The sequence below is a fragment of the Mustela putorius genome, unplaced genomic scaffold (genome assembly GCF_011764305.1).
Source record: "Mustela putorius furo isolate JIRA1106 unplaced genomic scaffold, ASM1176430v1.1 tig00003853_pilon_pilon_pilon, whole genome shotgun sequence".
Taxonomy (NCBI): Eukaryota; Metazoa; Chordata; class Mammalia; order Carnivora; family Mustelidae; genus Mustela; species Mustela putorius.
The window spans coordinates 23,193,593-23,206,909 of record NW_025422005.1 but is presented as its reverse complement, the minus strand read 5'-3'; the positions used below and the strand labels follow the sequence as shown (position 1 = coordinate 23,206,909).

The 13,317-nt window shown below is 43.9% G+C and overlaps 2 protein-coding genes across 2 annotated transcripts in view; one reads left to right on the top strand and one right to left on the bottom strand.

Annotated features, from left to right (window-relative positions):
- The window catches only part of ZCCHC17 (zinc finger CCHC-type containing 17), a 56,349-nt gene extending 48,367 nt beyond the window's left edge, over positions 1-7,982 (bottom strand). The window contains exon 1 of the mRNA XM_045064096.1: positions 7,872-7,982. The gene's annotated coding sequence lies outside the window, so the exon portion shown is untranslated. The remainder of the gene's footprint in view (positions 1-7,871) is intronic.
- Positions 7,983-8,136: 154 nt separating this feature from the next.
- Positions 8,137-13,317, top strand: part of SNRNP40 (small nuclear ribonucleoprotein U5 subunit 40) — a 34,599-nt gene continuing 29,418 nt past the window's right edge. The window contains exons 1-3 of the mRNA XM_004740952.3: positions 8,137-8,335; positions 10,472-10,601; positions 12,955-13,048. Coding sequence (XP_004741009.1) covers positions 8,192-8,335; positions 10,472-10,601; positions 12,955-13,048 — 368 coding nt within the window. The 5' untranslated portion in view covers positions 8,137-8,191. The remainder of the gene's footprint in view (positions 8,336-10,471; positions 10,602-12,954; positions 13,049-13,317) is intronic.

Here is a 13,317-nt window from a genome sequence, read left to right as displayed (position 1 = left end):
GAAACTGAATTTTTAAAAAGGGAATAATAGTAATAAGAGGTAACATTTATCAAGAATGTCCAGGTACTGTGCTAAGCACCAAACAGCCAATATCTCATTTAATCCTCAAAACTCTCAAGCTGTAGGTTATATTCTTTTTTTTTTTTTTAAGATTTTATTTATTTACTTGACAGAGATCACAAGTAGGCAGAGAGGCAGGCAGAGAGAGAGGAGGAAGCAGGCTCCCCGCTGAGCAGAGAGCCTGATGTGGGGCTCAATCCCAGGACCCTGGGATCATGACCTGAGCCAAAGGCAGAGGCTTAACCCACTGAGCCACCTAGGCGCCCCAGAAGAGTCTTAAACAGACTCTGCAATGAGCGCGGAGCCCAATGTGGGGCTCGAAGTCACGACCCTGAGAATACCACCTGGGTTGAAACTAAGAGTTGGACAACTAAATGCACCACCCAGGTGCCCTTGCACCTCTTTTTTTAGTGCCCACATAACAATCCATTCTTGGATGTACCAAATTTATTTAACTTTTTTTTTTTTTAAGATTATTTATTTATTTATTTGAGAGGCAGAGATCACAAGTAGGCAGAGAGGCTGGCAGAGGAAGAGGTGGAAGCAGGCTCCCCGCCGAGCAGAGAGCCCAACGCGGGGCTCGATCCCAGGACCCTGGGATCACTACCTGAGCCGAAGGCAGAGGCTTTAACCCACTGAGCCACCCAGGTGCCCCTACCAAATTTACTTAACTATTTATGAATCATGTTAAAATGCAGACTGCAATTCAGTAAGTCTGAAGTGGTGCCTGAGATTGTACATTTCCACAAGCTCCTGGATGATGGTGATGCTGCCTGAGTAGAATCTTACCACTTTGGAGTTGGAAGGGACCTTATGGATACTCTTGCTCAGTCTCCTGTTTTAAACAGAGAGGGAACTTGCAGTCTAGTGGCTCTTAACCATGCCACTTTACTCTGCTGGATAAATCACTGCTACATGAAGATAAATCTAAAGGTACTGCCCTCGGGTCTCTTTTTCCTCCCAATTACACTTCCTGACAATAAGACTTGAAATTCTGTTTTCCTTAGTTTTTCATAACCAAATACCTTCTTCTCTCCTCAACCCCCTCACTTTCATATGACAACTTCGGTCCTAGTTTTGCAAAGTCTTCCTGATCTACAGGACCATCCATTAATTGAACTGCCTCACTTAAAACAAAAATGAGAGAAAATCCTATCAGTCTTCCAAATCCTGGTCTTGGTATCATCCCCAGGTTCCTACATCCTTCTCCTTGAGTTCTGTAAGACAACTTTGTATCCTTGCAATAAACTTGTGCTTTTCTGCTTATATCAGCCACAAGTGGTTTTTATTACTTTACTAATAGAACATAGAATGGAGGCATATTTGTCAGTTCTTGAGAAATGGCTGATAAACAGGTTAAATCCATGTATCACAACCTGGTTAGATCCTGCTTCTTCCCCTTCCCAGCCATGCAGGCTCATCTCTAATCTTTCCCTCCCTCTGACCAGCATTTCTCACCTCACATCCTAGAATAAAGGTTATTGACCTGAGGCCAGTGGCTCTATCAAGAGACCTTAATTCCTCCAGCTCTGGGAACACTAGTGAAGTATAGAATCCATACAGTGAGGTATAGAATCCATAGAGGCATCAGCAGTTAGGACACCTAAATTGAGCTCAAATGTCTTAGTTGATCATCTGTTCCTTCTACACAAAGGTCATGGGAAGAGCGATAAAAGTAGAAAAAATCTTAAGTTGATTCTTAGAGATTTCTGCTGTGGCAAGTGTATGACCACGTAACTTAAAGCTCTCCCATTGGCTCCTTCTGTAGAACACTACCCTGAGAAACCCTGCGCAATTCTTCAGGAAAGAAAGCAGTATGCATTACTGAGGGAAATCCTGAAACATAACAGTAACAGGTTTACAATTTCACGAAAGCAGAGGGTTGCCATTTTTAAAAAATGGAACTTAAAATTTTCTTTCAAATTACATTCTGTAGAAACCTAGAGTTCTGGGGGCACCTGGGTGGCTCAGTTGGTTAAATGTCTGCCTTCAGCTCAGATCATGATCCCAGGTCCTGGGAACAAGCCCCGAACCAGGCTCCCTGCTCAGTGGAGAGTCTGCTTCTCTCTCTCCCTCTCCCTGTGTGTGTGCTCATGCTCTTGCTTTCTCTCTCACTCTCTCAAATAACTAAAATCTTAGGGGGGAAAAAAAGTAAGAAAGAAACTAGAGTTTGATGGTGGTCCAGTCAAGTAAGACCACATCTGTAGACGTCAAAGAGCAAGTATATTGATAAAGATGGAGGTACATCATTTGGAGCTGCTTTGCAATAATTCTAGAAACAGAATATCTTCCGTAAGTGCTTCGTTTTCCTTGAATGTTTTAAACAATAATAGAATATGTTGGAATGCAACATGGACCCAATTACTAGCCACCCACTTCCCAAAGCAAGGGACAGAGCAAGAAAAATACACTGTGGGAATGAGAGGTGTAGCAGACAAATGGTGGCCCAGAGTGAGGGCAGACATTTGGGTGAGGAAGAAATCTGCAAAGAAGAGCAACTCAGCAGGGCACCTGGGTGGCTCAGTTATTGTTTGCCTTCAGCTCAAGTCTTGGGATCAAGCCTGGCACGAGGCTCCCAGCTCTGTGGGAAGCCTGCTTCTCCCTCTCCCACACCCCCACTTGTGTTCCCTCTCTGGCTGTCTCTCTTTCCATCAAATCTTAAAAAAAAAAAAAAAAAAAGAGCAACCCAGTGTGGAAAGAAGCAGGGTAATGATGACATCCACATATTGGGCTGTCCACAATGATGAATCAGTGCCAAGAATGGGAAGCAGCGCCGAGAGTAGAGGTAGTAATGCAATATTAACTTTCTGATTACAGGAGTTATATTGTGATTATATAAGAGAATGTCCTTTTTTATAGGAAAACTAAAGTTTTCAGGGATGATGGGGCATCCAGTCAGCAACTTAACTCTCAAATAATTCATTAAAAAATGTTATCTGTACTGAACTTCCACAATTTAGTGATTGTTTAAAAGCTGTTTTTAATGTGCATGCGATTGAAAAACAAAAAAACAAAAATAAAAAAAAAAACCCTGTTCTCTCTTCTCTCAAGCAATGAGAAGTCCATAGAACAATTACTAAATCAGTAAGATACTTAAAGCACCTTTGGACGTTCAAGTGTCACCTTACTGATCTGGCCATGATTTTTTTGTTGTATTTGTTTCTTTGGATATGGATTTGCTGTGGTTGCTACAGAACAATACTAACTAGATAAAACCCTGAGAGTTAAAGGAATTCTAATTTATCTTCAACCTGTGTATAAGAATTGAGAGAATCTGCTAAAAAGTAAAAATACTGGGGTATCAACAAAGACAGAATAATGACTCCAGAGCCTGCATTCTCAACCACTATTCTACACCGCCTCAAAAAGAATATGCAAATCACACCTAAATCTTATTATAATTTCTAATACAAACTAAGTCCCAACATTAGAGATTCCAATGAGGAGTCCTCATCAGAAGGGCATCATTCTTGGAGGAGGTAATGATGAGCTGGGTCTGGATTCATTCATCCAAACATGCAACCAAGGACCATTTTTTTTTTTTAAAGATTTTATTTATTTGTCAGAGACAGAGGGAGAGCGAGCGAGCGAGCACAGGCAGACAGAGAGGCAGAGGGAGAAGCAGGCTCTCCGCCGAGCAAGGAGCCTGATGTGGGACTTGATCCCAGGACCCTGGGATCATGACCTGAGCCGAAGGCAGCTGCTTAACCAACTGAGCCACCCAGGCATCCCCCAAGGACCATTTCTTACTTGGTTTTTCTCTTCCCAGGGTCTGGTATACAGTAGGTACTCAAAGTTGTTGTTGTTGTTTTCTTTTTTTCTCTTTTTGAATGAGTGAATAGAGACTCACTATGTGCTAAACACAGGTAGAGAAAGAAGGGAGAAAGCATTCTACCCTAAAGAAAGCAGAGGAAATTAGTTCCACCCAATATATTGGTCAGATCAGAAGGTGGGAGACTGACAGCCAAACTTCCTCCTCCCTACCAAATTACTAGAATGACTATCTTAGATAGATGATTGTTCCTTTTTGAACTTCAGTCATGGATCAGTTAAGAAAATGTCCAAAAGCAGGAAAGAGAAAAAATAGTAAAATGAAACAAAACAAAACAAAAACACACCACACACAAAAATGGTCTCATAAAACGTGAAAGCTGAAAAGGAATTATGAAGTTCATTTAGCATGTTATTTTTATTTAGCTGAAAATGAGGCTAACAGACATCAAGTGACTTGACAAAGGCTGCCTACAGCTAACCATGTTGGCACTAGACCCCATGGCCAGTACTCTATCCCACACTATTGTTACAATCAATAATCCTGGAGGTTCTCCAAGACCTCTGATAACAACAGCTAGTTCGTCAGTGTTTATTTGCCATGCATTAACCTAAAAGCTTTACTTGTCTTAGCTAACTACAAGTGTATCAGCGTTAAAAATGGTGGCTAGGTTCAAAGTACTGAGAAAACAAGAGAGAGCAAGGGTTTGGAGGAAATTGGGAAGTTTAAGAGGTGACAACCAAATAGGAAAAATGAAGTCCTGTAGGAGAGAATACTGTTCTTTGACCTCATTAGAACCCTAATCTATTGAACTCTACTTTCTTCCAACCTGTTAGCCCTCTCCAGCTTAGATTCCAGGACCCACCATTTTAATAATTAGAATGACCTCCCTTTAACTCCTTGTCTTTACAGCTCACCTTTCTGGCATGAGTGGAGTATAACTGCAGACAACAGAACCCATGCTAGCTAAGTTAAGCAGAAAAGGAGTTATTGCCAGATATTATGTGGCTTACAAAATTACTTGAAGAGCTATAGGAGAAGGCTCCCTTAGAACTTACAGGAACAAGTCTTAACCCACAAAATAACTCTTTGCCATGATCGAAAAAGTTATGGCTATCATTGCAGGAAGTCACTAAACCAGAAAGTTGTTGACTAAAGAAATCCAGTGCCTCTGCTATGATACTTGTCAGCAAAACTGGATGGCTCTCACCCTTTTTGTCTCCACATCTAACTCAGCTCCAAATTCAATTCTCACCTTAGGTGCAAAGGAGTCTAGGAAATTGCTTTTAGCATCCCAAACTTTTCAGTAAGAGAAGGCACATTAAGAGGTGGAAAGTATGCTGAGCAAGTCAAATCCCTGGTCCTCACTATCCCTGGGTATGTCTTCTCCATGCCTACACTGAACAGCCTAATGTTCCTAGAAAAAAAGATATGATCTCCAACCTCAAGTGGGCCTTTTTTTAAGTACATACTACAATCCTATAAAGACATTCTTTATATTCCTTTTCCCTTTCAAATATTTTATCTATTTGACAGAGACATAGTGAGAGAGGGAACACAAGCAGGGGAAGTGGGAGAGAGAGGGGGAGAGGCAGGATTCTAGCCAAGCAAGGAACCTGAGGTGGGGCTCCACCCCAGGACCCCGGGGTTGCGACCTGAACCGAAGGCAGATGCCTAACGACTGAGTTACCCAGGCACCCCTCAAATGGGCCCTTAATTCTGCAAGACAATTCTACGATTCCCTGGTCTACTCATTCTCCCACAATCTACAATGACTTTCACACTTTCTACACTCAAATCTCTGACCTCCTCTCACTCTAAGTATATGATCCCATCACCTGCTTTACAGAAAAAATAAAAGCCACGAGAAAACTCATTTTACCAGTACAAAACACAGAAACAACCTGTGCCTACTGCCTTCATTTTCTTCTTCCTTTCTATTAACTGCAAAAACTTCTTTCATTCCCATCTTCCTAAGACTGCTCTAACTGTACTCTGGATCCCATCCATTCCCATGTCCTCAGAACACTATCAATGACTCAATTTCTCTCTTGCATTTTCAATTTTTCCATCGCCCTCTAAATTGGGTCCTTGATGACCTCTCATCTCCCTTAGCTTCCATATCCTCTCCTTTCCTTTACAATCATATGTATGGAAAATACTCTCTAGATTCACTGCCTTCTTTCCTTCTCTTGAGTTTTTGCCTCCTATCTGGCTTCTGGCCCCATCACACCAACTCTCATGAAGGACACCATAAGCTCCATGAAGATAAAGCCAACAGACTTTTTTCAATTCTGATGATATTTAAATTCCAGGTTTTCTTTTAATGGGATCAGTTCATGGACATCATTTTTTTTAATGATTTTATTTATTTACTTGACACATAGAGAGTGAAAGAGCACAAGCAGGGGGAGCAGCAGAAGGAGAGGGAGAAGCAGGCTCCCCACTGAGCAGGGAGCCCGATGCAGAACTTGATCCCAGGACCCTAGGATCACAACCCAAGCCAAAGGCAGACGCTCAACCATGTGAGCCACCCAGGCACTCCTGAATTCCAGGATTTCCTAACACAGACAATTTCCTGCTGCTGAGACAACATTCTTCTGGTCCTCTACCCTAGCTCTTCTGTTTCTCTTGTGGAGTCCTGTTCCTGTTCTTGGCCATTACCTGCTGGGACCACTTGAGGTTCTCTCAGTTGATCTTACCCACACCTATGTCTCAATTATCACCCATCTGCAAATTACTCCCAGCTAAATATCTCCCAAAACATCTCTGAGTTCCAAAGCTGTATTTCAAACTACCTCCTGGATCTCATGAATGACCTCTCCCTTCCCCGTCCAAAAAAAGAACTACCCTGATGCATAAGCCAGAAACCCAGGAGTTATGTCTGATTTCTCTTTCACTCCCTGAATCTAATCCATCACTAAGTTCTACTGATTTTACCCCCTTATCTCTAGAATCTGTCCAGTTCTCTGCAGTTGTACCGATACCATTACCTCAGTCCTCATTGCTTATCTCTCTTACCACTTGGGTCTATCTGCATCTATCCTTCCTCCAACCTGTTTATGCTACTGAGACTGAGGGATCAAGCCACCTCTCCCACCTCACCACTCTCTCCCACAACAACAAAAACAAAAACGCAGCAGTTTCTCATCCGTCTTGAAGTAAAAGTCCGGCACCTCTACCCACCTCCCGCTGCAACCTGTAGGAGACTCTTCTTTCCCTCTGTACTGGCCACAGTGGCCTCTTTTTTTTTGCCTTATAGTCATTTTCCTCCGATTCACCACAGGGCCCCTGCACATGCTGCTCTCTCTGGGATATTCTGCCTTCCTCCCTTGACTCAAGTAATTAGAATCCTTCCTTCAGGTATCCATTCAGGCATCTTTTCCTCACAGACGCCTTTCTGCTTATTTCAGGCACTCATAGCATCAGGCATGTCTCCTAACTTTAGTGAGATCACCGTTTAACAGGTTTGCCCTCCCGGACTCAAACCCCTGAGGTCAGGGACCATCTTTGGTTCACCATGTATCCTCAAGGCTCTTTCCCAAACCAGCTGGACGATTAAGGAGAGACCTAGTTCCCAGATATGAATCCAAATTTCTCACAAGACCGTGCTCTGGAGAAGCAGGGGTCGGATATTCCTCTCATCTCCGTCTCTCTGAGAGGCACAGAGCAGGCCCTAGTCAAAGACTGCACAATCAATGGCAGAAACAAGTCGGCCTCCTTAGCCAGAGAGGAGCCTGGTGGAGCCGGGAGACAAGGCTTTCCTCCCTGGGGGCGTCCGGCACAGGCACAGGGCTGGACAAGGCAAGCGCTGGACGAACAAGCCAGCGGTCGAGGGCCTCAGGCGGCTGCAGAGACCCCAACGTTCTGCTCCGGCCAAGAAGGGGAACCCAGGCTGGTACATGCAGGCGCTGGGACCTCGGGGCCTGCCTGTGCCCCCTGAAAACCATCAGCTGAGAAGGGCCAGACTCAGGCCACACAACCGAGGTGCCGCCTCCAGATGCCGCAGCCCCCCACCCCCGACCTTCCTTCCACTTACTCTGTGTCAGCTCCCGGTCTCCCCGCCGCAGCATTGCGCGAAACGCCAAAACCAGACAGCGCTCCCACCCACAAGACACAGCGCGCCTAGGTGGGACTCCAGCCCCACCCACCAATCCTGGCACCGTACTCTCGTGACGCTAGGAAAGATCTGACCAATAAAAGGAGAGCACTCAGGGGGCGGTGCAGAGGGGAATACTGGAAGGCGATTGGTTCCTCGGAGCCGGAAGTTCTTGGGGAAGAACTAAGTTGGAACCAATCGCGCGTTGCCTGAGTGTGTCGGCGCGGTCAGTGGCGGCGCTGAGGAGAGTGGTTGCCGCCATGATAGAGCAGCAAAAGCGCAAAGGCCCAGAGTTGCCACTGGTTCCAGTCAAGCGGCAGCGGCATGAATTGTTGTTGGGAGCCGCGGGGTCGGGCCCCGGAGCCGGACAGCAGCCGACGGCGCCTGGCGCTTTGCTGCAAGCGGTAAGTGAAGTAGCAGACAGCCTTCGGCCCTACGCTCATCTTCCTCTCTGAGAGCCTAGTACCCGGTGATCCCGCACTGCGAGGGCGGAACGAGAATAGCTACCTGCAGTTAAAATAGGGGAGTACTGTGGAGGTGGTCAACAACCCTCCAGATGGTCCCTTCGTTCCCAGGTTGGACGCCTGTTTTCAGCGTCTCGACCACCCTGGGAGAGGGCGTTAGAATTAAAGTTACATTCCTTGAACTCAAAACCGGTACCAGGGCTTTTTCATACTTACTCTTCCACAGAGAGCCGGCATAGAGTAAACATTCAAAAAGGTGGTAGAATGGATGGATGAATGAATGAGGGAAGGAAGGAAATGAATGAGACCCGCTCGCTTTGGGACTTTGGGCAAGTTGCTCTCCCCTTTGTTTCTCAGTACTGGTGCTGTTATTAACGACAACCGAACAGTCGCTCACATTCATGGAGTCCGTGCACCCAGGGCTTTGTATGCGAAAACTCCATTAATCTTGGTAACAGCGTAAGAGTTAAGAACTCTTCGTGCAGTCTCTTGTAAATTTACCCGGTAAATGATAGAAAGAGACTTTAAATCCCAAATCCATAGTCTTAACTGCATTTCTTGTAAGATGGAGGTAATGATCACATCTCTTTTCCTGTGCTGCTAGGCTCAGATCAAGAAATACGTGTGTCCTCTCTCAACCTTTCCTCTGGCGGATGAGCAAATCCTGCTGGCACCATCCTCAAAATATATATATACCAAATTGCTACCCCTTCTGCCACCTCCATCACTAACTCGTGGTCTAATCCATTATTTTCTCATTTGGCATTATTGTAGTGAGGCCCTAAAAGGTAATCCTGTTTCTGCTGTTGTATGGTCAGTCTATTCTCAGTCCAGCGACTGGAGAACCTTGCTAAAGGTCAGATCATGTTTCCCTCAGCTGAAAACTTTCAGTGGCTTTCCACTTCACCCAGTTAAACCAAAATCCTTAAAATCTTTTGCCCATTTTCCATGTGTCTCTCAGATCTACCTATTTTCCATTGCTGATGCTGCTCGTTTTGCTTGCTTCCATGCTCTTGCCTCGAAGTCTTTGCATTTGCTGCACTCTACCAGAGTGCTCTTAAATGGTTTACACACTCCGGCTCCTCCAAATCTTTGTTCAGATATCCCGTTTTTCAGGGAAGGCTTTCCTGACTACACTGCTTTAAATTGCAGTACCCCATATGCATTAATCCACGTTGCTTTTTTTTCTCCATAGCACCTACCACCTGCTGTATGTTTTGTTTTTCTCTCTCCCTCTCTCCTATTCCTCCTTTCCTAGAACAGAAACTCGATTGTTTATTTTGTTCAGTACTACTTTTCCAATGCCAAGAAAAATAGCCCAGCACATAATATTTTTTTGACTAAACCAGAAACCACTAAAGATATTTGGCACTAATAGTAGCACCCATCCTTCTCTCTGAAAAAAGTATCAGCCTGGGTTTCATTGAATTATCCAAGCCTAGGCTTGGTGTCAAGACCATAATCAAAACTTCTGGGTAATATGTTCCCTGCAGGATGTTTGGGAGTCTGTGACAGTCCAGTCATTAAATGAGCTAGAGACTGGGAAAACAGTATTGGATGACACAGGCAGGGTCCCTACACTTACAAGGCTGCTTTTCTACTGGGGAAAAAGAAAAAAATGTGTGAGCAAATATTTAAGGTAATTTCAGGTAGTGGTAAGTGCTGTGAAGAAGTACAGCAGGAGTAATGGAATACAGAGGGGAGGTGTAGTTTGAGTGATGAAGGAAAGACCTTCTGAAGAGGAAACATTGGAAGGAGCTAAACACAGGAGGATCAAGGGAAGAAGATTCTGATCAGGACCAACAAGTGTAAAGATCCTCAGACAGAAATGAGCTTAACATGTTTGAGCAATTAAAAGTTGGCTGTGGGACCGGAGGAGAGTGAGCGAGTAGTTAGTAAACAGGTAGACACTAGACACTACAGCAGGAAGGGATCAAATTGGAGGCATAAGTTAGTATAAGAAGAGTTGCTATTCTCTAAATCAGGAGAAATCTACTCAATTATTGTTTCCCATGTCTTTTGCACCCTCCTTTGCCTGTAGGTAGTGACTACTCTATACTTCTGTCTTTTGTTCAGGGACCTCCAAGGTGTTCCTCCCTTCAGGCCCCAATCATGCTGCTCTCAGGACATGAAGGGGAAGTGTACTGCTGCAAGTTTCACCCCAATGGATCCACCTTAGCATCTGCAGGATTTGATCGACTGATATGTAAGAGATAGTTTCTGAAGTTGGAATAATTGCTGTCTGCTAAGTTGTGATTATTTTTTAAAATTTCCAGTGCCGAAGAAGGTTAGCAGTCTGAATCCGTCATGTCGTAGACTACATAGCTAATGTACAATAAGAATATTGAATATTCTTATACAGTACAATAAGAATATTGAATGATCTTGGGTATAGACCTCAAAGTCCATGTGGTAAATATAAAAGGGAATATGTTACTAGTTGGAAAGTGAGTTGCCCTACTTTGAGAATATCTTCCTCATGGAGACAGATCTTGAGTGGGTTGAGCCAGACAAGAGATCTAGGCATACCAGGTTAATGGAAGTAATTAGGGGAGAGAGAGCTTCCTTTTCCCAGATGTGAGACCTTCCTCTTGATCCATTCATAGAATCCTAGCACATGGGAAAGAAAGGGGGGGTGGAGATGGTAAAGTGGCAACTCAGTTGGATAATCTCCCTGTAAATCATTAGGATCTGCATCCAAGAGGCATCTGGCTGGCTCAATCAGTAAAGCAAGTGACTCTTGATCTTGTGGTTGTGGGTTCAAGCCCCATGTTGGGCGTAGAGATTACTTAAAAATAAAATTCTTGAAAAAAAAAAAATAGTTCTGGGCACATGGCTGGCTCAGTCAGTAGGGCATGCTAGTCTTGATCTTGGGGCTGAGTTCATGCTCCATGTTGGGTGTGGAGCCTACTTAAAAATTTTTTTTAAGGGGCGCCTGGGGTGGCTCAGTGTGTTAAGCTGCTGCCTTCGGCTCAGGTCATGATCTCAGGGTCCTGGGATCGAGTCCCACATCGGGCTCTCTGCTCGGCGGGGAGCCTGCTTCCCTTCCTCTCTCTCTCTGCCTGCCTCTCTGTCTACTTGTGATCGCTCTCTGTCAAATAAATAAATAAATAAATCTTTTTAAAAAAAATTTTTTTTAAACTGGGGACTTCGGGCTAGCTCAGTTGGTGGAGCATGTAACTCTTGATCTCAGGGTCTTGAGTTCAAGCCGCACACTGGATGTAGAAATTGCTTAAAAATAAAATCTTAAACAAAAAACAAAAACCAAACTCTGCATCCAGATTCTCAGCTACTAGTTGGCAGTACCCATTTTTGAGAAATAAGTTGAAAAAATCACTTTAGAGGAGTCATGAGAAAAAAGCAAGAGAGAAGATATCAGGAGCATCTGATTGTCTTTTATTCTTACATCATTTGTTGCTTTATGGGATGAAGTGAGTCCTTTAGTTCTTTGCTTATAAGTCTGTACCTCAGAATAGATGAGAGCTGTCTTTGCTGTCTTAATTTAGCTGTTCTAGTTCTGTGATCCTTAAACTTAACAGTGGCCAAGCATCTGGAAGACTTGCAATTTTGCAAAACATCCTTGAATCAATACACTTATTTCATCAAGCAAAAAACAGTTTATCAACAGAAAAATAACTACAATATGTATGTACCTTATAACATATAGAGGTGCTCCTTAATAACACTCATTAAAGTTCATTCCTTGCTAGACCAAGTTCCCTGAGGACAGGAACTGTGTCTGTTCATTTATCTCCTTTTATCCTAGCACCTGTCATGTTGTAGGTATATGGTACATGTGGAATGAATAAATGTAGTGTAAAGTCATTGCCATGTGACCTTCAAGTCAGTTCCAGCTTCCTGGGTTTTCTGTAAGTGCCATCATTTTGTAGTCTCTATACTCAACCAACCTGTAGTAGTGAGTACCAACTTTTTTAACATTACAGCAGAAAGCTTAAGACTTTAAAAATTATATTTTTTAAAAAGATTTTATTTATTTATTTGACAGAGAGAGAAAGATCACAAGTAGGTAGAGAAACAGGCGTGGGGGAGGGAAGCAGGCCCCCTGCTGAGCAGAGAGCCTGACGCAGGGCTCGATCCCAGGACTCTGGGATCATGACCTGAGCTGAAGGCAGAGGCTTAACCCACTGAGCCACCCAGGTGCCCCTATACCTACGTTTTTAAAGATTTTATTTATTTGAGAGAGAGAGCACAAATAGGGGAGGGGCAGAGAGAGAAACAGACTCCCCACTGAGCAGGGAGCCCGATGTGGGGTTTGATCCCAGGAGCCCAGGATCATTACCTGAGTCAAAGGCAGATGCTGAGTGAACTGAGCCACCCAGGTGCCCCCCCAAATTATAATCAGTCTTATGAAATATGAAAATATTACATCATTTTTGTTTTTGGTGTCAGGAAAATCGGTCCAGCCAGTAGAGCCAATAGTGTTCCAAGGGAGTGTAATCTCAAAACCATTGTGGTAAATTTATAAGTACCTTTTCTATGGCTAATGATGAGTTTTCTTTTGTGTCGTAATGATCATATAACCCGTATCTTCCTAACAGTGTTGTGGAATGTCTATGGTGACTGTGATAACTATGCTACATTGAAGGGACACAGTGGGGCCGTGATGGAGCTGCATTATAACACTGATGGCAGGTGAGTAAGTAGTCTACATAATAGAATGACAGCTGCTTTCATACTAATTTTTCTTGGCAGCCTTTCACATTTCATCCATAAGTTTTCTGTCTCTCTGGAGACTTTGCTGTCAAAGACTACTGCATTTTCGGCAGTTACTTTATTATCCTATCACTGTCAACCCAGTCTCTTGTTCCGTGTATGCATTTATAAATACATCTCTATCGGGCACCTGGGTGGCTCAGTTGGTTGGACGACTGCCTTTGGCTCGGGTCATGATCCTGGAGTCC